The 27290-nt window shown below is 32.0% G+C and overlaps 1 protein-coding gene across 2 annotated transcripts in view; it reads right to left on the reverse strand.

Moving 5' to 3' along the window:
• Positions 1–27290, reverse strand: part of LOC114324528 (protein furry) — a 274530-nt gene that overhangs the window by 85850 nt on the left and 161390 nt on the right. For both annotated transcript variants that reach the window (XM_028272390.2, XM_028272389.2), the window contains exons 18-25: positions 21988–22113; positions 20775–20905; positions 15451–15549; positions 12979–13113; positions 11996–12215; positions 10931–11094; positions 10428–10579; positions 9794–10083 (exon numbers count right to left, since the gene is read on the reverse strand). In XM_028272390.2, the coding sequence (XP_028128191.2) occupies positions 9794–10083; positions 10428–10579; positions 10931–11094; positions 11996–12215; positions 12979–13113; positions 15451–15549; positions 20775–20905; positions 21988–22113 (1317 nt within the window). The remainder of the gene's footprint in view (positions 1–9793; positions 10084–10427; positions 10580–10930; positions 11095–11995; positions 12216–12978; positions 13114–15450; positions 15550–20774; positions 20906–21987; positions 22114–27290) is intronic.

Consider the following 27290-nt stretch of genomic DNA (forward strand, 5'->3'; position numbering starts at 1 on the left):
ACACGGTTGTAGAAAAATAATATTACTGGATATTAGGACAGGAAATGAAGCATTTTGGCTCGCAATTTTTTCGTCCAGCATAAATTTACTTGAAATTTTCACAGAAGGTAGGGAATACCCCAAGGATCATTTTCTATATCATGCCGCTGTACGCTAAAACCTTTGGGGTGGTTGCGACCCCATCTTGGGGGCGGGAATTTTTTATTACATTTTAATTAGATGGAAAATGTAATTCTAAGAAAAAAAGAATGTGTGTGTACTTTGTACGCACGTAAGAAGTTATACTTCTATTATATGATTTAAACGAAATTAATATACTTTTTATTTATATTTTGTTTAAATATTAAACTAATTTATACTTACTACTTCTCAAACATATTATTTTCCAGTATATGTCATCTTAACGAATCAGATCTTACTCACAAGTATTGGATTAAAAAACCATCTCCGCCTTTATGTACTGCATTACAGAACAATCCTATTTTTTCAAAGGAATTAAACACAGTAGACAAAAACTTAGACTACTTTGCTCTCTTCCATAAAACTGATGTAATAATACCCACATACAACGTAAACAACATAATCAGCAACAATATCCTGAAATCTATTTTGAACTGCTACAGTGATGCAACAGTTATATACACAGATGCATCTAAATCAGGAGAAGGGTCTGGCTGTGCGTATTTTTTACCCTCAGGAGGTTTCGAATTCAAATACAAACTTCCCAATGAGTTTTCAATTTTCTCTGCGGAATCATTGGCCATACTCGAAGCGTTGAAATATATTAAAAACTCTTATACTAAAAAAACGTTAATTCTTTCAGACTGCCTATCAGTTTTACAGAATATCAAAAATACTTTTTTGCCCAAAACATTTAGTAATCCTTACATATTTTTAATAAAGGATATGTTAAAGCAGTTAGAAGACTCAGGCTTCAATATAAAATTTATTTGGGTTAAGGCACATATTGGACTCAAAGATAATGAGTATGTAGACTACTTAGCCAAATCCAGTATAACATCAGGCACTTTATTGTCATATTCTTTATGTGTATCAGATGTTATTACTATTTTTAAAAGAAACCAACTATCGATATGGAAAGATCAATGGAATCTTTACTGCTTAACAAACCCCACAAGATACACCACTTTACAACCAGTGATTCCACAAAATACATGGTTTAAGAGTTTTAAAGCTCCACGTAAATATATAACAACTATAAATCGATTACGTTTTGGGCATGCTTGCTATCCAAGTCATTTATATAAAATAAATGTGATTGAAGACAATAATTGCAAACATTGCGGAAAGCAGGGTGATCTTGATCATATCTTTTTTGAATGTACTAAGTTTCAACAGCATTCAAACTCTCTCTATAAAAATTTAATTCAACTTGATATGCATGCACCATTCAATATACAGTCTTTGCTGGCTACAGGCTCACAACAAATATACAATATCATTATAGATTTCTTGTCAGATACACGCACAGTCCTATAAGATTTGTACGCGGGCATGAGATTTTTTATGATTTAAGTTCAGATTTGCATCTTTTTTTTTTTGTCATAAATGTTTTATCACTTTATCAGAGTTCCATTATTGTTTTTATTGTATTATTATTGTATTGTATTATTTATTGTGTTTGTATATATTGTTTCTGTTTATTTTGTATTAGGATTAGGATTGTATTTTGTTTATTGCAACTGGCTGAATGACTAATGTCTATGCCATTAAATAAAAAAAAAAAAAAAAAAAAAAAACATTTTTATTAGAACAGTGCCAAAAATTAAAATAATAAAAGAATAAAACACACACAAACACATTAAACAAGCCACAAATGATGTCTGAACATTAATTGTCGAAAATTTTTTTAACTAAATACGTATTTTCTGAAAATACAATTATATAATAAATATACTTACAATCATAAAATGTATTAAAAAAAACAAAAAAGAAAGTTTCTATTGGGACTCGAACCAGCGCTGATAAGAGCGGTTGGTATTGAAATTCATTCGCCTTCTCCGCTTAGCCACGGACACTATGTGTCATTATTTACGAAGATCGACTAACTAAACGGATTAAACTTGTGATATTTTGATATTTTGAAAATTGATCAAATTATTTTAATTTTGAATTGAAATGATTTAGAATTGAAAAAATACAACAAAACATAGAGTAAAAAAACAATATATTAGGTGAATATTGATAGAAATTTTGATGGTAATCAAATTATATAAATAAAAGTATTACATACTATGTATTTTGGCAGATCAAATAGGTACGTTTATACCCATGATACATTAACAATTATTACGTACCTGTTGCTTTTAAAAACTGTTTAAAAGTCACTACAATATTATAAACTTTTTTGTTTCTGTCCTCACAACAATAAAACTAATATATTATACATTTGTTTACCTTTACCCTTTACCTTTACCTCCAAACCACAGCTGCCATATCGGATAATTTTTGACATGTCATTTGAACTTTGAACATCCAATCAGAACAAAGTTATAATGCGCATGCGCCGGGCTGATAGGTTTTAACATATAAAAAAAATCACCCTCTATCGCCGGTAAAGAAGTATAACTTAAAAAATATTCTTTACGTTTTCTTCGTAAAACTAATATTTTTCGAGTTATTCGCGGTTGAAAATAACAGTTTTTTGACGGAAAAATCAACTTTTTTAGAGGGTTTTTTGAGAATAACTCAAAAAATATACATTTAATAAAAAAACTGTAGCTTTAAAAATTGTATCTTTTAGAAACGCAAACAAAATCCTTTTTTTTATAATTTTTCTACAACCAATACAAACTGAAATACGGCATGTTAAAGGTTAGCTTTTTTCGTCAAATGCGTAATTTGAAATATTCAAAGCCAAATAACAGAAAAACTTTGCATTTTTCGACGAAAACGTACAGAATATTTTTTCGAGTATACAATTAGACCTTTCAAAAAAAAGTTTCTAGCATAAAAATTGAGCGACTTATGATCAAAATAAGGTCGGTACCTACTTTTTTCTACGAAAAAATCAGTGAAAACAACCCCCTAACTACCCACCAAAATAAATGTTTTTATACGTAATTCTACTTTTTTGCTGTATAGATCTATTAAATTACTTATAAAAATTGCAATTTTACTAAGGGTGATTTTTAAGGGTTGAAATATTATGATATTTATATCCTGAAGCATAAAACAATCATTATTTAATCAATCAAAACCAAATTTTGCCCATATTAAGGTTTACAATGTTTTTATATAATTTTTGATAATAAGGGGTAGTTTAGAGTTTAGACCCCTAAAAATAATCAACGCTCTTGAGCATGATATAGAATTATAGAATATGAAGTACAAGGTGAGATGATCCTAATCCCAAATTTTTATGCAAATCGATGCAAGCCGAAATCATTCCTTTAGGATAAATAAATTTTTTATATATAACTCCAACAAGGGTGGTTTTAAGAGTTGAAATATTATGATATTATACCGTAAGGCATAAAACAATCATTATTTAACTAATAAAAACCAATTTTTACAATTAGGGGTAGTTATAACCCGTAAAAAACCAAAAGCGTACAACGGCTCAATATAGAAAATGAACTACAGGATAAAATGAGCCTAATCCCAAATTTTTTGTACAAATCGATGCTGGACGAAAAAATTGCGAGGTTTTGCCATTTTTTCAGCCTCATTTCCTGGCCTATCTGTTCAAATCATAAGTAGTTAAAACGGTCAAAACAAAGAGACGCACAGTCATCAAAAAATTATCAAGATTATCCTCGTATAATAATTAATATTTACTGAATCGACCCAGGAATAGTCAACTCACACTAGTAAAAGTTGAGTTAAATTTTTCAAATCAACTTTTACTACCCGTTTTAAATCGTCAACTCTAACTGAGAATCAACTTGAACTGTAACATAGATACAAATTGTGAAAATTAATAATTATTGATTGGCGTAAGATTTATCTTGAAAACTGACAGTGCCCAATAAAATCTGCTCGTAATAAAATGAACTATTTAGCGAGTTAATTAGTAGAAAAAAGGGCTTCCTCAATGGAGGAAGCTTTTTCCCCAGGGACACCATTAGGTGAAAACTTTTCAGGTGCTAGTGAGAATAGTGAAATGGATATTATTGAATCAAGTTTAATCGAAAATTTGGATGATTCTACTGCGAAAATTACAACTAAAACCAGAGATTTTATTAAAGTGCCGACACAACAAATCCCAAGTTGTGGAGAAACAATTGTTCAACGTTGCATCAGATAAGTACAATTTTAATAACGTTTATGTATATATAGAAAAATCAAACAATCAGGATATTGGCCGTTTACATCCACTTACTGTTGCGGACATCTTGCATAAAAAATTGAACATTCCTAATATTATTGAAATAAAAGCTATTGGAAAAAACAGAATTAAAGTTTTGTTAAGGTCAATCGTAGATGCAAATAATTTGGTTAAAAATATAAAATTAAAAGACCAAAACTTAGTAGCATATGTCCCTAACCATTTACTAGAAATTAGAGGCCTAATAAGAGATATTGATACTCAATACGATGAAAAGTATTTGTTAGATAATAGTAAATCTCCCTCCCCCATAATAGCCTTTAAAAGAACTTACAGAAAAGTTGACACCGATGGAAAAACGAACTATGTACCCAAAAGGACAATGATAGTCACCTTCGAAGGAAATATTCTTCCTAGCTACATTTCAATAAATAGTGTATTTTTTCCTGTTGAAACCTACATTGGCAAAGTAACACAGTGTTACAATTGCTTAAGATTTGGACATATTTCCAAGCAGTGTCGCAGTCCACAAGCACATTGCATAAAATGTGGAAAAATCAAAAATGAAGATCATACATGTCAAGATAATGATGTTCAATGCATACATTGTGATAGTAAAGATCATGTTTCCATATCCAAGAAGTATCCAAAATACGAACATCAAAAGAAGATAAAGAACGTGATGATTGAGCAAAAAATTTCCTTTATCGAGGCAAAAAATTACTGTGAAACGTCCTTCTCGGGATTGTTTATTCAGAATAGATATTCCACACTAGACAATATCGAAGATAGTTTTCCTCCTCTCCCAACATTCTTCAAAAAAATCATCCCCTTCTACTACCACACATAAAAATCAAAACATTTCAAATAATACATCCCAATCCCAACCCTCCTCAAGCCACTATAACATAGCTAAAAAACGAAAAATATCACCAAACCAATCACAAAACAATTCACCCATGTTCCCTTTTAATTTTGGGCCCTCCAAACCCTTCCTGCTAATTTAAAACCCCCAATTTGTCAAAACAAATCAGATCAGAGAGTATTGGAAACACTCATTTCCAATTATATTTTTAATTTGATTACAAATATTCAAACTGTAGATGATATAAAAACTATAAGTCAAGATAGTATTTATCATGGTATAAAAACGATTTTAGAGGATATCACTCATAAATAACATGTTCCCAGAACTTAAATCATTAAAAATTTTGCAATGGAACGGTAGATCCGTTGTTTCGAATAAAAATAGTTTAATTCATTTTTTAATAACTGAAAAGATTGATATTGTATTATTAAGTGAAACCTGGTTCAAACCAAATCAAAATTATACATTTAAAGGTTATAATGTAATTCGCTAAGATAGATATGACGGGTATGCAGGTGTTGCAATTTTAATTAAAACAACTATACCATTTCTTGAAATAAATATTAGAAACAATTTTAATGAGGGAATTTTAGTTTGCGGTGCTATCGTTAAATGTAACACAATAGAATTAAGTTTTTTTTATCTATATATAGACCTCCAAATATTAGTACATCCAAAAACGATTGGATAAATATTTTCTCACAAATCAAATCACCTTTTTTAATTGGCGGAGATATGAATGCTCATCACTCACTATGGGGCTCACTGCGTAATGATCCAGTTGGTAACCAAATTGTTAGCAGTATCGAATACCTAGATCTTGTAATTTTGAATAATGGAGAACCTACATCTTCCTAGATATGGTACTCAAAAATCTATTATTGACATTTCACTCTGCACAGCTAATATAGCCAGTAAATTTACTTGGTCAGTTTTATCTGACACCTTAGGCTCGAATCATTTTGCTATAACTATGAATTTTTCAATAACCAACACCTCACAAGAAATAATTTATCAAAAAGCAAATGGAATATCAAGAAAGCCAATTGGTCCCTGTATACATCCTTAATTGAAAACATGTTTTCCAACTACAATAACTCTTTCAATACCTATCAAAATTATAGTTTTCTAATAGATTGCATTAATGATGCTGCAATTAGATCTATTCCTCAATATAAAATTGTTAAATCTAAAAATCGATCGCCTCCACCATGGTGGGACCCAGAATGCGATCTGATAATCAATGACAGAAAAGAAGCATTAGCATTGTATAAACGTTCACCAAGCCTTGATAATTATCTAAATTGTCAGAAAGTTACTGCTCATACTAAAAAGCAGTTGAAACAAAAAGCCAAAGATAGTTGGATTAAATGGTGTTCTAATTTAAGCAAAAATACCTCCTCTAAGGATATATGGTCACAGGCCAACAAAATGAATCGAAAAGCATCTATTAGTATAAAACCCTTCAATGATAATCTATTAGACGACTTTTTTAATAAAGTATGTCCTCCTTTTGCTCAAAATTCACCTACACGATCTACACAAAGTCATCATTCAAATAATCACTTCCTGTTAAAACCATTTACTGAAACTGAATTAGATTTTGTCCTTAAAAACCGCATAAATACTTCTCCTGGTATCGATCATATAAAATACCCCATGTTAATCAACCTACCAGATGTTGCTAAAAAACTTCTTTTAAATGACTTCAATGATATCATCCAAAAAAATATAGTTATTGATTCTTTCAAAGACATCTTAGTTGTTCCTATCCTTAAACCCGGAAAAGACCCAAACATCGTAAGTTCATATAGACCAATATCCTTACTGTCTTGTATTTTTAAAACTTTAGAAAGGCTTATAAAATTTAGATTAGATTGGTGGTTACAAAAAGAGAATTTACTTCCAGTAAACCAGTTTGGTTACAAAAGAGGTTTTGGAACTCTAGACGCTTTAACAACACTTGTTGTAGATGTACAGAATAACTAAAAATAACTACTTAGCAGCACTATTCTTAGATATTGAAGGAGCATATGACTCAGTTTGTTTATTAACCTTAAAACATAAAATGGTAAATTTTTTTCATATGCCAATTGCTTTCGTTAACACAATAATCGGTTTCTATACAGATAGGGTAATTTACATCAGAGATCATAATAACAAACTAATAGGACCTCGACATAATTATTACGGTATACCACAAGGCTCAGTATTATCACCAATTTTATTTAATCTGTACACCTCTGACATACATAAGATGCAAATAAACAACATCCCATTCAAAATCATACAATATGCAGACGACTTTTGTGTCTATATGGAAAGCAAGAAATATGAAAACGGTATGCAAAACCTAAGTACAGTTTGTAGTTCCCTCTTTCCATGGTTCTTAGAGAACGGCTTAAACTTATCAATTAACAAATCAGCAGTATCTCTCTTTACAAGACACAATCTTCCTATAAACCAAGATGTATTACTTAGTGATCAATCTTTTACATTTAAAAATAATGTCAAATATCTGGGACTCATTCTTTACAAAAAACTAACTTGGAAACCACACATACAATATATGCTGGATAGATGTAGCAAAGGTATTAATTTCCTTAGAATGACAACTAGAGTGTGGTGGGGCTGCGATGTTGAAACATCTTTATTGTTTTATAGAGCTTATATACGATCCATTATAGATTATGGTGCTACTCTCTACGGTTCTGCTTCCAAAAACCTTTAAAGAAAAATTGACGTTTTCCAAAATTCTGCCTTGAGAATCTGTTTAGGTGCTATGAGATCTACTCCTATACAACCAATACATGTTGAAGCTTCTGAGCCTCCTTTAGAGATTAGAAGAAATTTACTAAGCGAAAAATGGGTACTTAAAGCACACACTACAAATTTCGAATTATTTTCCAGTATATGTCATCTTAACGAATCAGATCTTACTCACAAGTATTGGATTAAAAAACCATCTCCGCCTTTATGTACTGCATTACAGAACAATCCTATTTTTTCAAATGAATTAAACACAGTAGACCAAAACTTAGACTACTTTGCTCTCTTCCATAAAACTGATGTAATAATACCCACATACAATGAAAACAACATAATCAGCAACAATATCCTGAAATCTATTTTGAACTGTTACAGTGATGCAACAGTTATATACACAGATGCATCTAAATCAAGAGAAGGGTCTGGCTGTGCTTATTTTTTACCCTCAGGAGGTTTCGAATTCAAGTACAAACTTCTCAATGAGTTTTCAATTTTCTCTGCGGAATCATTGGCCATACTCGAAGCGTTGAAATATATTAAAAACTCTTATACTAAAAAAACGTTAATTCTTTCAGACTGCCTATCAGTTTTACAGAATATCAAAAATACTTTTTTGTCCAAAACATTTAGTAATCCTTACATATTTTTAATAAAGGATATGTTAAAGCAGTTAGAAGACTCTGGCTTCAATATAAAATTTATTTGGGTTAAAGCACATATTTGACTCAAAGATAATGAGTATGTAGACTACTTAGCTAAATCCAGTATAACATCAGGCACTTTATTGTCATATTCTTTATGTGTATCAGATGTTATTACTATTTTTAAAAGAAACCAACTATCGATATGGAAAGATCAATGGAATCTTTATTGCTTAACAAACCCCACAAGATACACCACTTTACAACCAGTGATTCCACAAAGTACCTGGTTTAAGAGTTTCAAAGCTCCACGTAAATATATAACAACTATAAATCGATTACGTTTGGGCATGCTTGCTATCCAAGTCATTTATATAAAATAAATGTGATTGAAGACAATAATTGCAAACATTGCGGAAAGCAGGGTGATCTTGATCATATCTTTTTTGAATGTACTAAGTTTCAACAGCATTCAAACTCTCTCTATAAAAATTTAATTAAACTTGATATGCATGCACCATTCAATATACAGTCTTTGCTGGCTACAGGCTCACAACAAATATACAATATCATTATAGATTTCTTGTCAGATACACGCACGGTCCTATAAGATTTGTAAGCGGGCATGATATGTTTTATGATTTAAGTTCAGATTTGCATCTTTTTTTTGTCATAAATGTTTTATCACTTTATCAGAGTTCCATTATTGTTTTTATTGTATTATTGTTGCATTGTATTATTTATTGTATTACTATATTGTTTCTGTTTAATTTTGTATTAGGGATAGGATTGTATTTTGTTTATTGCAACTGGCTGAATGACTAATGTCTATGCCATTAAATAAAAAAAAAGATAGATTTATCTTTGTTTACTCTTAATATTGGCTATAAGCACGTATCCTTGGCCCTTGATTGTATAGTAATTTCCAGCCACGTCTAGTTTGTCAAAATGTAACTAACTTCGCAAAAAAAAATAATAGTGTTTGAGATTAGCGAACCGACTATAATTGTCATTACAACCCAACTGTGGCTAATCCCACATTATAAAAATTTACACATAACATTTAACTATTATATAATTTGTATGGATTTTTGTATATTCCCAAACACAATAAGTAATAGGTACCTGCTAATTTAATTATCATCTATTGAAAAAAAACTATAGCTGCTTTAATAAAAATAAATAAGTATATTATACATATAAATAAGTATATAAAAGTATTACCTGTAAAAGTATGTTCAACCACAGTGGACAATGTCGGTGTAAGCAACCCTAGTTCTAGTTGCTTTGTTTTACTATTAAGTATAATATGTGCTACCGTTAGATGATCATTATGTAGGGCTAAAACAACTAAGAGGTTTAGCAAAAGTTGTTTGCAATGTTGATATACTAGGGCACGCGTGTGATCTAGACCAAGGAATAATATATGAAGCATTAGTGGTACATGAATTGTCCAATCCAGTTCTATACCATCGACCACGATGTCGCACAGTAACATAACACCTACGTTGCACCTAAAATAAAAAATAAAACTAATTATAATAGTCTTTCTTATAAAGTATTCAATAAAAAATAGTTAAATACCTTTATAAAAGGTATTAAAGAATCCCTTTCAGGCTACATCACAGAACGTTCTAGAACTAAAGAGTTCATCATCAGTGCTGTTAACATGTTTTAACACAACAAGTGGGTTCCTAGTTCAGAGCACATATTAAAATTTAATGACGAGTGACAATGAATCCCCGTCTTGTAAAAATTGTCAGAGTATAGTAATAATATAGTATTTAATAGAATATAGTATATACAGTATGTTCGTATAGTTCGAAATTAAAACTTTCAAACCAACCTTTTCACTTACCTATGAAATCCAGAAATAGGTTGTGAACTATCAGGTAAATATTCTGTCAAAGGTGCAAAGTAACCTCCAAATTCGGGCATTGGTAAGGGGTGTGGCTGAGGTACTGACATGTTCACCTTATCACGGAGTAGTACGTCTTCTTCAATAGCAACCTAAAAATGAAATAAATGAATTTGTTTCCATGGTATTCCACGTCATATTATATCTCTCTCGATTTTCAAGTGTATGTTACCATTTGCAGAAGCAAATTGATACTACTTAGTAAAGAGCATAGATAAATAATTTTCAATTATGTATTTATTTGTTTAAAGTATATCTAAGTTATTTGTCTCTATTACACCTGCGATTGGTTCAATTTTTCTATTAAATTTTTTATAAATCTTGTCTATAAAAACATAAATTCTTTCTTTTTACACCTCTAATAATATAAAATATAGTCCATAGGATCCAAAAGAAAAAATTTATTTAAAATTCATATAATATTATTAAAAACATCAACTTACTTCTTCTAAGGAACTAATCATCTCTTCTTGATTCTTAGGTTTATCTGGACGAGACATTGCAAAATCAGAGAATATATTTGATCCAGAATCAGACTTCATGACTGAAGTTTTTGATGGATCTTCTCCACTGTGCCGTTTAGTGTGAATTGTACCTTTTTCAATACCTTAAAATACAAAAAAAAGTATAAAAGTAAATGTATGTACAACAGTTTTTATTGAATGAGTTATGAAAAATATGTGTATTACATGTCATCATTATCAGTAGCTCGACAACCCTTTTTGGGTCCTGGCTTGTTCTAGGATTTTCCGCCATTCTGTTCTGTTCCTTGATTTGTTCTTCCAGTGGGTAATCTCAAGTGTTTTCAGATCTTGTTCCACTTGTTCCATGTATCCAAGTTTGGGTCTTCCCTTTGACTTTCTCCCTACTGGTGTTTGCCTCATTATATGTTTTGGTGTTTCGGTCTCCAACATCCTTTCAACATGGCCCATGCAGCGCAGACGTCCGATCTTTATGAATGTTATGACGTCGAGTTCGTTGTATGCTGTGTATAGTTCAAAAGTGTATTACATGTGGTGTGCAATATGGATTTACTGGCAAAAAAATGGAAAAAACAATGGAAGGACATAATCTTCTAAACATTAGCAACGAAAAAAACTGGATTTGTTATAAACACAGGAAAAGTGTCAGCTATCCATGTATCTTTTTATTGGTACAATATAACAGTTTTAACACAGTATGATTGATGTATCGTATTATACTCATCTCCATTGAGTGTCTTGAGTTTCCGATTGTCTTCTTCTCCATTCCTCTATTGTCTCATCTCGACAAGAATCGTCATGGAATAACGTAGCGTTGACTATAGTCCAACAATATAATGAAGAGGGTGACTCACTCTCAAAAACGAAATCTATTACCGTGTGAACTGTACAATATACCTACTATATTATAAATTAAAATTATGGTTTAATCTTAATAACTTAAGAACATAATACGTTGTTTTTATACAAGAACATTCAGGGTAACAAGTATTTATATAATTGTTTAGATATAGAACTAATACTTACTTAAATCATTTCTACTGCTTGAATCAGTCTGGCCAGGCACACCATTGGCTCCATCAGAATGGCTAGAAGCTTTTCTCATTACCGTTAATCTATAGAACGGAGGAGTTTCTGTTCGTTCTATTAAACAATTTAGCGTTTCGACAGTTTGTAATTCTACCATCATTTCGTCTAACAATCGTACCGGCTGTACTCTCGCTAAGTACAGTACTACTCTCTTTGCCTAAAACATAAAAAATTAATTGATCAGAGATTAATTAATTGATCACAGATTAATTGATGGTTCACTAAAGATGAATTCGAAAGCTAGAGACATTCGAAATGTAGGTGTACTGACACATTTCCTCAAAATATCCTGGACGACCCACACCACTAACGTAGAAGTATTGCGCTGAATGGAAAAACAAAAAGAAATCTCTTTCAGAAGTAAGAAACGGAAACTTGAATACCTCGGTCATGTTGTGAGACATGATAAATATCGTATACTGCAACTGATAATATAGGGTTTGGATTAACATCGAGCGAGTTATTTAGAAACACTGCAAACAAAATTAAAATTGTTATGATGATTGAAAACGTCCGCAACGGACAGGGTACGTAAAGAAGAAGAAGAAAAATTAATATTAAGTTGAAACGGTTACAGTCTAAGTAAGGAATGTAGTGAAAGGGTCAGATTTGTACGTTTTGATAGTTCGGCTTTAAGCTATAGTGCGGCGTCAGATTTTTTCTGGTAATTAAATATGTAATTAAAATACTGTTTTACTTTAACGGTATATACCGTTAAAGGAGGACATACCCTATGTGCTCAAATTGATGAGCATTTTTATTTACTTTTCACCATACAGAAACCATTCTATTTTTATAACATCACGTTGAAGCAAATGTTCTAATCTCAATGCAAAACAACAATACACATTCTACTCTAACGACATGCTTCCGAACTAAAACGGTTAGCTTACTATATAAAGTAATGTCTAAATACTTACATATGGTAAAAGTTCGCAAGGAGCCATTCCTGATACTATGATTAAATACCGTATGATCACTTTCATATTGTTTGGCCACGATGTACAAAGTGTTGCCCAAATTTCTTCAATTTCTTTCGGATGATTGTCACCAAACTAAAAATAACATAATAATTAACTGATAAATTGATCATAACACAGAGGTTCAAAATTTTTATTTTTAAAAGATTTTTATTTTTAATTCATAATTTTTTTGGAAATATGTACCTAGATACTTATATCATATCAGTGACATCATCCATCTGGGCGTGAATACGTAATCGATGATTTTTTAAATGAGAATAGGAGTCGGGTTCTAGCTTATTTAAAAGGATATTGAATTATCTATTCAGTAATATAAACATTGACCTAATTATTTATACAGAAAGTCCAAAATAATTTGTTCTGAATTAAATTAATTGACACAAAATGACGAATGTATGTAATTTATTTAATTCAAAATACATTTTACTGTTGTCAGAAAATAGAAAAAAATGTTTATTTGACAAGTAAACATTGCTTTTCGCTTAAATTCAATGTTCAAGCTGCAACACACCTGCCTCTTGGCAGTTTAAACATTTAATTTAAGCGAAAAGCAATGTTTATTTGGCAAATAAACATTTTTTCTGTTTTCAGAGAACAGTAAAATGTATTAAATTAAATAAAGTTAAATAATACATTCTTTTTGTGTCAATTATTTTAATTTAAAAAATATTTTTTTGACACCTTGTATAATTAATTATGTTAATGTTTAAAACTCTCTGCCTCTTAAAAGAGGCAGAATGTTTATATTCCCTTCAGAGTTGTGACTGCATAAACTTCACTGATGATGCATAAGGATGCTGAAATAGTTGCTATATGGAGATGGTAGTCCAACTCTGAATCGAATATAAACAAAACCTGCCTTGAACCCTTTTTAATTTTTCTCATTTTTTTTTTCATTTTACTCAGTTTTTGAGTATTTAGAAACTGTCTTTCGGTCCTTTTCCTAGACGAAGAGAAGGTAAATGCGTGGCCTAAGTGTCCTCTATTTGCTTTCTCCTATTTTCGTCGTCTCTACGTGATTATATATTGTAAAATCCGGAGATATGGGATGTAGCCAGAAAGCATTTTATTAGCGAAAAGTCTTAGATTTAAAATATTGTTCATTATATTTTTATTTCAATTATTCTAATTGTTTTGAAAAGTGGTAAACTTTGTATCTGGGGCTTTTCGTTGTTTTCCTCGTAATACGAGAGATGTCGCTGGATTGCGTCTCAAAAGGTGGGTTCATTGCATCGCGATGGTTTGCCTTAAAAGAGGCAGAATGTTTATATTCCCTTCAGAGTTGTGACTGCATAAACTTCACTGATGATGCATAAGGATGCTGAAATAGTTGCTATATGGAGATGGTAGTCCAACTCTGAATCGAATATAAACAAAACCTGCCTTGAACCCTTTTTAATAATTATGTTAATATTTATATTTATTTATCGATTCTACCAAGCATGTCGACGAATCAATATGAACATATATCCACGCAGAAAACAAAATGCATTACCATTGCGAAAGATCCAATTAGATGCAAGCTGGTGGTAGTGGGGAAACCCATAGAACAGCTAAACCAGTTCAAATATCTAGGTGTAGACTTATCAAGTTATCATGACCCAGCCAGAGACCTAAGAGGACAAATAAACAAGGCCGAACTCATGTCCGGATGTTTGAGAGATGTGGTCTGGAATAACCCATACCTATAATTATGAAAATGGACAGCAAAGTTAGAATTTATAAAACTTACATCAGACCTGTTATGACCTATAGCATGGAATCAAGAGAAAACACCAATAAAACCAAAAGCATGCTACGAACAGCCGAAATGAAGACACCAAGAGCAATAGCAGGGAAGACAAGAAGGGATAGAATACGAAACAACATCACCATAGAAAAATGTGGCGTGCAAGATGTAGTAAGATGGGATATGCAAAGACGAAGAGAATGGTTCAGTTATGTAAAAAGAATGGATGTGCACAGACTACCAAAATAATTACGCTAGAAGGAAAACTATCTGGCAAGCGTCCACCGGGGAGACCACAAAAAGATGAAGAGATAGCTGGCAGTCTACCTCTCAAGAAATACTTCAACGTCGGAATTAACAGATCGACAGATCTACAAAAAGTATGAGAAGAAGAAGAAGAATATTTAAATCACTAAATAGAGAATTGAATACCCTTTCAAATGAGTTAGCACACGACCCATATTCTCATTAAAAAAAACATCGATTACGTCATCAGGCCCAGATGGATGACGTAACTAATATGATATTCTATCCAAAAAATCATAATTTAAAAATAAAATCGACCTGTCTCGGGATTTTTCTCCAAAGTGAATTCTCCAAATTCTCGAAAAAATGAATTTATTTCATAATTTAATGTTAAACCTCTCTGTATATGCTATTATAATTATATAGGTACATACCTTAGCTGTGATATAAAATATATTGGTTAAAACCATTTCCGTAGCTTCTGCGGAACCCCAGCCTTCTTTTCTTTCTGTAGCGATCTCGGCAGAATAGAACTAAAAAAGATAATATATTAAAAATGAGAGTGTTAGTTATGTTTTGAGATAAGTAAACAATTTATTGTAGATATGCATTTACTATTCTTCAAAATATTTTTCTTCTTCCTCTTTATAAGCAATTCTGCTTGTTCATTGGCGGATTGATATCTCTATGAAAAAAGATGGAGTTGTCGCTCCATCTTTTGCGCGGTCGACCGATTCTTCTTCTACCGATTGGTGATTTATCTCTTGCTATTTTGACTAGACGTGTCTCCCTCACTCTGCTTATATTATATGTATATGGCAATTCCATTCTTTTTTTCTATTTAGTGTCCATTCATTCATACACTCTACGTTACATTTTCTTCTAATGTCTTCACTCCTCTTCCGATCTTTCAGCGTATTTCCTGTAATTCTTCTCAACTCAGTACATATACTCTCATTCTGCCGTTTTTAGTAGTTTTTGTATTGTAGCTGTATCGGGTCTTGTTTCTGATGCATGCCATTATTGGTCTTACACTGAGTTTATAAATTTTTGACTTCATCTCAGTTGAATCGTTTATTTCAGAAAGGGGTCAAGTCACAAGTATCTACTTTTGAGAAAATCAAGTTTACACACTGTTTACATTCAACAAACAATCACTTTATATAAAATAAAAATTCTACCTAACAACCTGGACCTGGAGTATTTGTCAAAAGGTGTTGTATTTTTTAAAAATGTATCTTGTTAATTTGTTTAAGAAAAAAAAATTAATTTTTTGCACTCATTTTGTCAAGATTTGTCACTTGACCCCTTTCTGAAATAAACGATTCAGTTTTAGTATGTCGGTTTCGCTCGCGAACTCAAGCGACGCTGCTGCCGCTTATTTGGAACTAGAGGAATTGGGATGAAGATTTAAACAAAACATCCGTTAACCTATGTATCAATGTCGATTGAATGCTTGTCTGATGTGTTCATTTAATGAATAATTAATTTACATTAATTAACTACATCAATAAAAATATTAATTATATCAAAATGCGTTATCCCAATTACGTCGGCCATTTTCATGCAACTGCACTGCCACCTATAGTCGATTGAGTTCGCGAATACAGGGTGTTTGGTAGGTCGAAGGAAATTTTTTAAGGGATAATAGGGGACGCCATTTGCAACATTTTTTGCCAATAATGTATCGCTCAAACTGTTAAGGTTTCCGAAATAAAGTTAAATTTGTCAATATTCGAAAATAAGGCTGCTCGTCTATTTTATTTTTAAAAATAATTATCTAAGCGAGATACTTCCCTGATATACAAAATGCCTTGCGTATTACTTGCTCACATTGCAAAAACCCTTCGTTGTTAATGCAACTCCAAACACAATTCGGATGTCAAAACAATAAAACACACCTTTCATACGCATACAATAACCATGTTTATAAACCAAAATAAACCACTTCATAGCAGGTAGATTGTTTGTTAGCATAGCAGGTAGATTGTTTTTTGTTTGTTATGCGTTCGGAGAATGACGATAGCTGATGGAAATTGTATGCGAAGAGTCAGTGTTGTAGGTTTACATTTTTATTCCTTTCGTAAAACAGGGAGGTAGTACGCCTAGATAATTTTTAAACGTGAAATAGACGGTTGTCGAATAATGACAAATTTAACTTATTTCGGAAACCTTAACAGTTTGAGCGATACATTATTAGCAAAAAATGTTGCAAATGGCGTCCCCTATTATCCCTTAAAAAATTTCCATCGACCTACCAAACACTCTGTATATGTACTGTTATTAAGGCATCCTGCCTGTCTATTTGCTTTTTGTACTCGATTTCTCACTTGTTTGTCCAGGTCTCCGTAGCTGGACAGTTTAATTCCAAGGTATTTTATTTCCATTACTTGTTCAATACTGATGCTATCAATTTCTATTTTACATCTAATTGGTTTTTTACTGATTACTATTGTTTCAGTTTTCTGAGAATAGTATTCTTCAAAGTTTTCTAGTATTCTTCAAAATATGTTTATATAAATTGTATTTACATACATAATATTTAGATTTATTTGTATGATTGTGTCAGAGACTCTGTATAATGCCAAATTGCAATTTCGTAATCGCTTTACTTATTATTCGAAACAGGGTGTATTGTGTATTGTTTCTGTATCGGATTTCGGCGTAATCTATTCTTTGATTTGTCTACCGCTAGCCTTAACGACGCTAGACGATAAGAATAAGCTTCTTTGCATAAGCTAATTTTTATTGTCCATTTGCCGTTTACAATAACTCGCGATTTCAGCAAAAGACATTAAGCCCATATAAAACTGTTTAGGGGCAGACGTGAAGATATTGCACATTACACTTTGTATACTTTAGATCAGGGGTCACCAATTAGTTTCCCTGAGGGTCCGTTTCGAAAACCTATGACACTTTCGGGGTCCGGATTTTTGCTGCCTGTGTCTGACTGTTCTGATTCGGTTTCTTTGTGGATTCTTGTTAAAAAATATCCCCTATAAACAAATCAGAAGGGTGCCGAGCGAAATTTTTGGGCAAAAATTGTTTAATATTTTTTTTTAACAAATTCAAAACATCACCTTTTTTGGCCGCGAAAATATGTTTTTAGCATGTTTGGGTCATCTTAAATAAAAAAGATCTGCCATTTTATTAAAACTTTTCAAGAGTTTTCAAGCATCGCAAATGCATATTTTCGCATTTTTTAGATTTTAAATCGCTTATAACTCGAAACTATCAACTTTTCAGAAATATGACAAGATACCTTTATTGTTTATAATTACCCAAGAAACCTAAAAATATATTTTTCGAGGAAAAAAAGTAATTTTGAATTTGCTTAAAAGATTGTTTCACCCGGCATCCTTTTGATTTGTTTAAAGGGGACATTTCTGAACAGGAATCCGCAAAGAAATCAAGTCAGAAACATTTTTCATACGAAAGTGGCCTCACACATGGACTAATATGGAAAGGAAAACTAATAATATCTGATTGTTTTTTAGTTACTGTATACTTTTCTGTAAGTTTTCCTGGTACAATAAATAAAATATAAATTCATTGTGTATTGTTTTGATGTTATTATTAGTATATTTTGAAAACAGCAGTATTGTAAATTGTTACTGAGAATATTTTAAAAATTAGGAATTTATACTAAGGAAGCTTTTAGACATCTTCAATTTTGTAGAAAGGAAATTGAGGAATTTAAAATAAATAATCATAGTACAAAATCCTAATTAACATGTTATCTTTTCTACATTAGTTTCAATGCAAGGTGTTTGTTGCAAACTTATTAAATCTGAAAATTTTTTTTAATTAAATGCACATCTGAAAAGTCTCCTACTTAACATTGGAGAGGAAATGAATATAAAAAAATGCACATGACAATTTCATATTACAGCTTACTTAATTTCAAAATTAATGATTAGTAAGTACTTATAACAATAAGGGGGAAAACTCTTTACAAAATTAAATTATCAGAGAGAAAATGACATTTTTTTATGTACAACCTGACTGAAGTTTGGAGTGAGTTTAGTGCAACTGAGTCTCATTATGGAGTTGAGATATTCATCTGTTAAGTGAGATCTCTGCCGATTTTTAATAAAGTTCATTCTTGATAAAGCGGCTTCGCACACATAAGTTGAGCCAAACATAGTACACAATTTCATGGGCAAACATTTTCAAAATGGCCAAACACTATGTATATTCTGAATTTATTGACGGTCCGCACAAAACTAGCTCACGGTCCGGATGCGGACCGCGGTCCGCTAATTGGTGACCCCTGCTTTAGATGACAATATAATATAAGCACCCAAAATACTAGCGTGGCCCCCCTCTGCACATGGGTATGGGCGCCTATGAACCGTTATACAATGAAAAATGAATAACCATTTTCAATTTCGTTGCAACGCGAAACTACAGCCGCATCACTATTCCAGTTCAATCAGAGAGTGCAGCAAGCATCTCTACCGGTTTCGAAACTTATTAGTCTCTCATCAGGAGACACATATGCTGCTCTCGCTGACCCAACTAGGACAAACCTCGGCGTGCAGTCACGGATTGCAACGAACGAAATGGCAAGGATGCCCTAGCGGCAACTGCTAGCAAAAAACTAAGTTTTCGCTTTGTAAAATTCCCTCATCGTCCTTAGTCTCAGCATCCGTTATGGCTTGCAAATTGTAGAAGTCTCGGAGATGTTACCAGAGAAGGTTCCCATTGTTTTCAATCTGGTAGGATGTAGAGTAACATTTTTAGATGTTGTTTTTATGTGCTATTAGATTGAAAACTTAGTTTTTTGATAGCAGTTGCCGCTAGGGCATCCCTGCCATTTTGTTCGTTGAAATCCGTGACTGCACGCCGGGGTTTGTCCTAGTTGGGTCAGATAGAGCAGCATATGTGCCTCCTGATGAGAGACTAATAAGTTTCGAAACCGATAGAGGTGCTTGCTGCACTCTCTGATTGAACTGGAACAATGACGCGGCTGTAGTTTCGTGTTGCAACGAAATTGAAAATGGTTATTCATTTTTGATTTACATGTTTACTCTGATTGGAGTACGAAGGGAACCATTCTCGTTGGAACTTTACCACGCTGAGCAGATGGGACGTGAATTATAAATTGTAAAATTCCCTCATCTTCCTTAGTCTCAGCATCCGTTATGGTTTGCAAATTGTACAATCCTCAGAGGTGTTACCAGAGAAGATTCCCATTGTTTTAAATCTGTTAGGATGTAGAGTAACATTTTTGGATGTTGTTTTATGTGCTATTAGATTGAAAACTTAGTTTTTTGTTATACAATGCTTTGAATGATTCAAAAATAAAGAAATTGTTATTTGCGTGAACTATCAGTTTTTCATTAATAATTAAGAAGATTTTTACCTAAAAAGAAATGTTTTTCATAAAAAATACTTTCCATGATTGCCTATTTTTGGACAAATTTTAGGCATTTCTCTACTCACAATGTCATAATTTCAAAATATTTTCAAAAAATTAAGTTGTATTGTAAATTGTAAATAGTAAATGTAAATAAATTAAATAAAATAACTAAATAAATTAAGTGTTAAAATTCATAATAAATTAGAAAAGACTGTTAAAATTATTATTCTTCTTTTTTTTTAGTTGCTACAGTAAGTTTATTTCAGCTACTAATAGTATTTGGTAAATTTTTTTTTGTGTTGTTTGGGTTTCCTAAAATGATTCTACTACCAAAATACTCTCAAGCTGACTGAAACGACTTTAAGTATAAAAATTATACAAATGCAACTGTACCTGATACATGTGTGTATTTGTTGGAGGTATATTTGGATCCACTAATTCCATATTATGTAACCAAGGCAATAGATACTGTAGTAGCAATTGACGAACTTCAGGTCTAGCTGTTTGGAATCTGTACGTTATTTCTAAAAAAATACAATTTTAATGATTTAGTCATTAAAAAAATTAACATTCTTCATTCCCTATTTCTTAATACAGACTGTTTAGTTTTTGAATGTTAATTGTTAAAGATGTTCAAAATTTATCTATTTGTTCCGATAGTAACAGTATGTTATTAAAATCACTTTATATATTTTTTCTCTTTTCTCGATTATTAGTTTTTATTGCATAGTATATAAATTATTGTAATCACTGTATACATAGTGAAAAAATAATCCTATTAATTAAATTAATGAATAATTTAAGCGATTATACAAGTAAAGATTGTCTAAGGATATTCAAAAACTAAACGAAATAGTCATCTCTATTTTGTGTGTGAATTTATGTTTACGTCCTGTACAGCCTAGCGAGCAGTGTTACCATTTATTGGGTGTATATCTAATTTAAATCTAAAGAAAAGTCTCGAAACTGGTAGGGGTACTTGCCGCACTCTCTGATTGAACTAAAATATAATACGGCTATAGTTTCGTATTGCAACGACATTGAAAATGTTTATTCATTTTTAATTTGAATTTTTGCTACAATCGGAGTACGGGGGGATCCATTTTCGATGGAACTTTACCGCGCTGAGCAGATGGGACGTGAATTATAAATTTTAAAATTTCATCAACTTCTTTAGTCTCAGCATCCGTTATGGCTTGCATTTTTAGAAGCCTCGGAGGTGTAACCACAAAATGGACCCAATAGTTTTAATCTGGTGGAATGTAAAATAATACTTTAAATATTATTTAGATGTGCTATTAGATTAAAACTTAGACCTTTTTCTATTAGATGTCGCTAGGGCATCCCTGCCATTTCGTTCGTTGCAATTCGTGACTAGACGCTATGATTATTCTGGTTCAGTCAGAGAGAGCTGCATATGCACCTCCTGACAAGAGACTAACAAGTCTCTAAACCGGTAGGGGTGCTTGCCGCACTCTCTGATTGAACTAAAATATAATACGACTGTAGTTTCTTATTGCAATGAAATTGAAAATGTTTATTCATTTTAAAATCTAAAGAGTCTGTATGTTCTTGTCTAAAATTTCAAAATTTTCTTAGAACCTACCTGAAAACATTGGCATAGTAAGTTCAGGATGGAGCAAAGATAACTGTCGTGACAAATGTATCTGAGATCTACAGTATGTGGTAGCTAGAATTGTGTCCAAAGTACTTCTTCCTTTATCTCCTTCCGCTAAAAAAAGAATAAATGATAGAAATACAAATCTTATTTAAAATAAATAAATAAATAAATAAATAAATATGTGCATACATAAAAAGAGAGAGGAGAAGCTAATATTTATTGTTAATTATACCAGAATAGAAGGAAAACTCGGGTCACAGCTCATAACAAGATATTAACATACTGGTATGTTCACTCGACCTCTTAAAACCAGCCCCAAATGGCCAGAAAATATACCTGCGGAAGAATAGAGGAGATAATTCTTTTAATCTAGCGTAAACAACTTTCTACCTCCTGTGTGGTAATCGATATCTTTCCATTCATTCAAGATGGTTCGATTGACCGGCCAAATGAGATGTTTGGAGAATTCACGAAATGACTGGTCTACAATGGAAAGTTCTCGATTCAGGGCCGTAGCGTACATAATAGAGAATTTGTGTGGCACGGACTTAGTTATAATTTCGATGCTATGTGCGCGGTTATTGATACCTACACCTACATGTAAAATAAATTGTACAAAGTAATTAGATAAAAATTATATATGCTAGTACATGTTTTAGTTCTTTTTGTAGTGCGTAAATAAATAAAAAAATAGAGAGTATAAATTAAGGGAATAGGCGCCAAATTTCGGCTCCAATGCTATTTAAATGCATTCATTTTTTCGAATCCTGAGAAAACTAATCAGTATTTTTGAAAAATTTAAACGCAGAATAAATAATTACGTTATTACCGAGCGCCGAAAGTCTTATATAATACTTATTTTAATAAGTTACAGGGGTGAAAAAAAAGAAGAAAATTTAGTGTGATTTTTAATTTCAAATATCTCATTCAAAAGCAACTTTTTATTTATTCTGAGGGACTTTCGGCCCTCGGTATAATGTAGTCTTTCATTCTGCGATTAAAATTTTTCAAAAAGATTTATTAGTTTTTTCAGGATTCGAAAAAAATGAACACCATGTCCGTGGTGGTATTTTCCAAATCAAACAATCGCTATCGTCGTCATACAACGCACTCAGTTGAACAGAATGTGGTGACAATCCAGTGACAAACAAGGCTATTATTGACACAGCTTAAGGAATATTTTGAGTTGTTTATTAAATGATATTGATAGTGATAAAAAAGATCAAGGCAGGTTTTGTTTATATTTGATTCAGAGTTGGACCACCATCACCATCTCCATATAGCTATTTCAGCATCCTTATGCCTCATCGGTGAAGCTCAGAAGTCTCAACTATATTGATAGTCTATTTGATAAATAATTGATTTAAGACGTGTAATTAATAAAAAGTTATTTATTGTTTATTATTTATTGAAGATCCAAGTAGAGAATACACCCGGATATATTCTGTGATCCAAGTATATTGTTGTTAAAGACGTTCAAAATTTATCTAAGCGTTCCATAGTAACAATATTATATTATTAAAAAAATCGCTTTTTCTCTTTTCTCGATCATTAGTTTTTATTGTAAAGTATTTAAATGATTGTAATCACTGAATACATATTTAGTGAAAAAATAATCATATTAATTAATTGAATCATAATTTAAGCAATTATAAAAGTAACAGTTATCCAAGAACATTCAAAAGCCATCTTTAAGTTAATGATGATAATGTAATTGTCAACTAATGTTTACGTCTCGATACCAGCGAGATTACGTGCAAAGAAAGAAAAAGTAGGAATATCCGTAAAATATTGGCGCCTACGCTCGTAAGTGTTTTCAATTAAAATATAGTTAAGGTGTTGGCGAAAAATCTTGGTGCAACGCTATTTAAATGCATTCATTTTTTTCGAATCCCATACTTTTCGAAAATTAATAAATATTTTAAAAAAAAATTAAACGCAGAGTGAAAGATTACATAAATAAAGAGGGCCAAAAGTGCCTTAGAATTAAGAATAAATAAAAAGTTTCTTTTGAATGAAATACAGTGATGAGCGCGCTAATAACCGGCAAAATAACTCAAAAGATGGAAAATATATAGAGAAGTTGTGAGATAAAAAGAGATGAAACTAGTACATGTGGCAAATTTAGCGATAGTAACATACAACTTTACATTATATTGATTGTTTCCTACCCATAGATGTATCAAAGGAGGAAAACTGTCGCTGTCCAGTGGTAGTTGCCAAACTCGTCCGATAGTCTGAAACTCAATATCGTTCGAAACAATCAATACAATGTCAATTTATAGGTTACTATCGCTAAATTTTAACAAAATGAGGAAAGTGCTCTGCACAAGAGATTTGAAGTTGGAGCTAAGAGTTAGGTTGGCTAGGTGCTACGTTTTCTCGACTCTGTTTTATGGAATGGAAGCTTGGACCTTGAATGCTGCATCAACGAAAAAACTAGAATCATTCGAGCTGTGGGTGTACAGAAGAATTCTGAAAATATCGTGGACAGAACACGTTAAAAACAAAGAGGTTCTGAGAAAGATGAATAAAGAAATGGAAATCCTAAATATCATCAAAACAAGAAAATTGGAATATCTCGGACATATTACACGTGGAGAGAGATACAGCTTGCTCCAATTGATTATGCAGGGAAAGATTCAAGGAAAGAGAAGCATAGGGAGACGTAGAATATCGTGGCTGCGCAACCTGAGAGAGTGGTACGGATGTACATCAAATGAACTTTTCAGCGCAGCCATCTCTAAAATACGAATAGCTATGATGATTGCCGACCTCCGCCGTGGAGATGGCACTTAAAGAAGAAGAAGATCGCTAAATGGCCCACCTCTACTAGTTTTATCTCTTTTTATCGCACAACTTAATATGTTTTCCGTCTTTTACGTTATTTTCCCGGTTATTAGCGTATTCATCACTGTATTTGAAATTAAAAATTACACTAAACTTTCTCTTTTTTTTCACCCCTGTAACTTATTAAAATAAACATTATAGAAGTTTTCAGGGACTTTCGGCCCTTAGTAATAATGTAATCTAATGTGGCGGATATTCTTGAGTTGGGGTTGATTTCATGTAATCGAATGAACTATCTTTCAGTAAAGTCGTCCCAGGAACGCAACTCATAAATATTGGCAATATCATTTTAAAGTCTTCTACTTTAAAATGTATAATATGTCTTAGAAGAATTTTTTACTAAGCAACAACATTTTTGTTTAATTTAGTGGTATTTTGTATTTTGACGACACCCGATTTGGACATCGAAACGTTAATAAAATTATTTTTTTCAATTTAATTGTGGCTTATTTCCCATCTAAATATGTAGTTAATTATAAAAATACCACAAGGAAATAGCTTCAGACCAACATGTAATCTTTCATTCTGCATTTAAATTTTTCAAAAATACTTATTAGTTTCCTCAAGATTCGAAAAAAATGAATGCATTTAAATAGCATTGGACCGATTTTTGCGCCTATCCCCTTAATAATATATCTATGTTTCAACAATTGTTTTCTTTTTTGGACCTTGTTAGGGGTGAAATTTTTCCATATTCCCTCCCCGTAGATCCGCCACTGCACCAAACTCACTATACGGAAAACATAGAGATTATGGTTATCTGTTTACTTAAAAAACTTGTCAGATACCTGACCGTAAAAATCGTCAAAAGGGTAGGTACTTTCTCTGAACCACATCTGGACTACAATAAAAGCGATAATTTTATTACTCTTCCTCCGAAATATTTCGTTGCAATTTCTGGCAATATTTCTGCCAATAAGGCCCTGAGAAAGGCGTTATAATAATAGATTTGGTTTCTGTTTGGCCCAAGGTGGTGGTTTATGTAAACCGTTTGTTTCTTGGTCTGTTTCTAAGTACTTCCTTCAACTTGTCTGTTTCTTTGATTTGTTTTTATTCGTTATCTCAAGTTGTCGTAAATTTTTATCATCTGTTGTTAAGTATGTATTCGATTTTGATTTGGTTTATCTCCATTTGATTTCTTGCTTTTTCATATGCTTCTTTTTCTTTCTCATAATCCTTAAGCCGGGTCCAGACACGTGGAATGTGTAATGTAAGATTACGTGTAATTTAGCATCAACAGTGTGGACGTCACAGGAACGTCCATACGAATCGTTTGTTTAACGAATCTTTGTTTCCACTCAGTTGCTACGAACAGCCCAATAGGGATGTCGTGACAGCAGGTAGGTACTGCTTTTATTTGTATATAGCTTTGATCGCGCAGTACGTCCTGGGTATACCCAGAGGGAGAACGCCTGCGCATTACAAAATTTTGCGTTCGCGGAGTCCAAATCTTTCCCTCTGAACACCCTCCGGATTTTTAATTCGGTGTTCGCGCAGACAAGAATCTACAGGTCGAGCAAGTCTCGTAAATTTCACGATTGCGAGCCACGCTTCACGCAACCGTGTTTGCGTACTTGTGTTTCGAGTTGCGTGGTCGTGCGGAGTTATATTTACCAATTCGCGCAATCGTACTTGAGACGCTGTATCAGGTGAGGTGTTTGAAAATTTGTGTAACTTGATTCTGTGGTTAAACTTTTGTTTTATTTTTTTTTCGCAGAAAATTTTTAGATGAAGTAATTGTATGATGAAGATAACACAGAAAATACAAGAGGGCAGCATACTTTGCAAAACAACTGTTACAATTTGAAATCAACAAGTTGTTGTCTTGCAGGTAAAAAAAGTGACTTTTTAAAAAAATTATATCTTGGAAACTAAAAATTATTTTTATTTATAATTGAAACATGTAAAAGTATAGTACTCTCAAAAAAATTTCAGCCAAAAATATTCATTTTTGTAGAGTTGACTGCAATTTTTCCACAACAGCCCTTTTTTGTGGTGAGCAGCATAACAAGTCCAGTCTCATCTGAAATCAAAGTTTCTTGTAGTTTATACCTCTGGCTAGTGAATGAACAAAGGATTTTTTATTAGATGAGGTCATTTTTGTTTTATAAAAAAAAACTACTTTAAAAATGAGAAAAATTGGGGTCAAAAATGTGTTTAAACTTATGTAAAATCTTCAAATTTCATTTTTTTTAATTCCTTCGTTCATATTCTAGCCAGAGGTATAAACTACAAGAAACTTTTTGATTTCAGATGAGACTGGACTTAGTTATGCTGCCAACGCAAAAAAAACTTAAACTCTACAAAAATGAATATTTTTGGCTGAAACTTTTTTTGAGACTACCTTAAGTACTATACTTTTACATGTTCCAATTATAAATAAAAATAAATTTTAGTTTTCGAGATATATTTTTTTTAAAAAGTCACTTTTTTTACCC

The sequence above is a fragment of the Diabrotica virgifera genome, chromosome 6, assembly GCF_917563875.1.
Source record: "Diabrotica virgifera virgifera chromosome 6, PGI_DIABVI_V3a".
Taxonomy (NCBI): Eukaryota; Metazoa; Arthropoda; class Insecta; order Coleoptera; family Chrysomelidae; genus Diabrotica; species Diabrotica virgifera.